Below are 2,500 nucleotides of genomic sequence, written 5' to 3' on the forward strand. Positions count from 1 at the left end.
AAACATTCCCTTTTGACAGAAAAGACAAATATGTTTATGATGTTTTAATATTTTTTTTATTAATATGAATATTTTGATGCAATAACAGCAATATATTTGTATTAAAATATGTTTATATTAAAATAAAGCCATTTTAAAATAATTAAAAAAAAAGTTTTGACAGTCTGCGACTATAACAAGCTTATAATAGTAAAAATGTATGAATTTTGTTTTTTATAATCACACTTGATGAAAGAGTCTGCAGAAACACTTTGATTGACATTCTCCCTTTGTACATGTCATCAGAGGGGGAAAGCCCTGTCCATCAGTAATGATCTCTCCTTTGTAGCATAGGACACTAGTCTTGTATCTAAATCTATCACTATGCTGACACATTTGTATGGCATTTGTAGCTCCACCCTCTTTTGGAAAAGTGCACAATCTCATTTGAATTTAAAGTGACAGTCACCAAAATGCCACAATTAGAGTTATAAAATATCTGTGGGGTATTTTGAGCTGAAACTTCACATACACACTATTGGGACATCAGGGACTTATTTTACATCTTGTAAAAATGGACATCATAGGTCACTATTATTGTGTAATTTACCTTCAATATAATTAATGATGCAAATAAAACAAAATACAAAAAGGCAAATAAAGAAGAATAAAAATGCAATGATGAGGCTAAAAGCAGAGTTTGTTGTGGTGTTTTCCTCACCGTCGGGAGGCGTGCAGTGGCAGCCGTACTGCGTGACCAGTTCCAGGTCATAGCCGGAGTTGATAGGGTTATGATGAGCCAGTTTGAGCATCTTCTTGAAGGCATCGTAGATGAAGATGAAGCTGATGAGCGCAGAAAAACCTTCCTCTGTGAATCGTGTGAAATACTGCACCAGGAAACTGGCATCGGTCGCCACCAGAACCAGACACATAAAGCCAGACCACAGGCCGATCCACAGCCGGAACTCCAGATAGTCGAAATCATTGTCCCTGAAACATCAAACATACACTTAATTACACACTGTCCCTGATTTTAGGCATGTGTTTTTAAGCAGGAATTTAGGCCCTGACACTCAATCACACACAACTGAAACCTCACAGGACACACAAGCAAAGTTTGTGTGTGTCCAATGTGTACATGGTGTAAATGTTTGCTACAAATGGATTTCCTGATTAACTTTATATTTTATTAACTTTATTATTAAACTCCATTTTGATTCCAGATTGTCATGTGTTTGCTGTATTCGTTTTATGTGCGTTTGTTGTTTCAAATAAAATGAAATAAAATAATAAATAAATAGATGAAATTAGGGGGTAAAATATAAAATAAAATTAAATAATTCTAGAATAAAATTTTATTTAATTAAAATTATAAATGGATAAAATAATGGAGTAAATAAAATATAATAAAAAAGATGAAATAAGGGAGTAAAATAAAAAAGAATTTAAATAAATAACAAAATAAAATCAAATAAATAAATAGAAATTATATGAGAATAAAAAATAAAATATAATAAAAAAATAGATAAAATAACGAAGTAAAATAAAATAATACAATAAAAATAGAAAATAAGGGAATGAAAAAAATTAAATACAGCAAAATATTAAAAAAAAGTAGGTAAATAAAAAAATAAATAGATAAAATAAGGGAGTAATATAAAAAATAATAAATAAAATAAAATAAAACAATAAAAATAGAAAATAAGGGAGTGAAAAAAATTAAATTCAGCAAAATATTTTAAAAAAAGTAGTTAAATAAAAAAATAAATAGACAAAATAAGGGAGTAATATAAAAAAATTATAAATAAAATAAAACAAAACAATAAAAATAGAAAATAAGGGAGTCATTTTTTATTAAAAAATAAAGTAAAATAAAATGTGGGTAAAATAAAATAACAAAATGAAATAAAAAATAAATGAACAGATAAAATAAAGGATTAAATAAAATGAAATGAAATAGTAAATAAATAGAAACAATAACAGAGTATAAAATTATTTTTTTTTTTAAATAAATAGATAAAATAACAGTAGTAAAATAAAAAAATAAATAAAATAAAATAAAACAATAAAAAATAGAAAATAAGAGAGTGAAAAAATAAATAATTAAAATAAATTTAAATGAAATGATAAATAAATAGATCAAATAAGGGAGTAAAACAGAACATAAATAAAAAAAATAAAAAAGGCAGTAAAATAAAAAATTAAGAAAAATAATATACATAATAATAAAAATAAAATTAAGTAGTAAATAAAATCAAATCAATAAAAATAAAATAAAAATGTTATATTATTAACCTCCTAAACAAACCTTTTTTTTGGCTTTTTTTGTTTGGCAACAGAACGAACCACTGTTGTCCAAGGAATTACCTAATTAACCAAACTCACCTAGTTGACCCAATTAAGCCATAAAAATGTAAATTTAAGCTGAATACCAGTGGTAAAGTATCTAGTAAATATTATTTACTGTCATCATGTCAAAAACAAAAGAAATCAGTTATTAGAAATTAATTATTAAAACTAT

The 2,500-nt window shown here is 25.6% G+C and overlaps 1 protein-coding gene across 1 annotated transcript in view; it reads right to left on the reverse strand.

Moving 5' to 3' along the window:
- The window catches only part of slc4a4b (solute carrier family 4 member 4b), a 115,709-nt gene that overhangs the window by 24,333 nt on the left and 88,876 nt on the right, over positions 1 to 2,500 (reverse strand). Inside the window, 2 exon segments of the mRNA XM_056445698.1 lie at positions 1 to 9; positions 701 to 969. The exon segment at positions 1 to 9 is cut by the window's left edge and continues 50 nt beyond it. Coding sequence (XP_056301673.1) covers positions 1 to 9; positions 701 to 969 — 278 coding nt within the window.

This window comes from Danio aesculapii, chromosome 21, assembly GCF_903798145.1.
Source record: "Danio aesculapii chromosome 21, fDanAes4.1, whole genome shotgun sequence".
NCBI classification, from domain to species: Eukaryota; Metazoa; Chordata; class Actinopteri; order Cypriniformes; family Danionidae; genus Danio; species Danio aesculapii.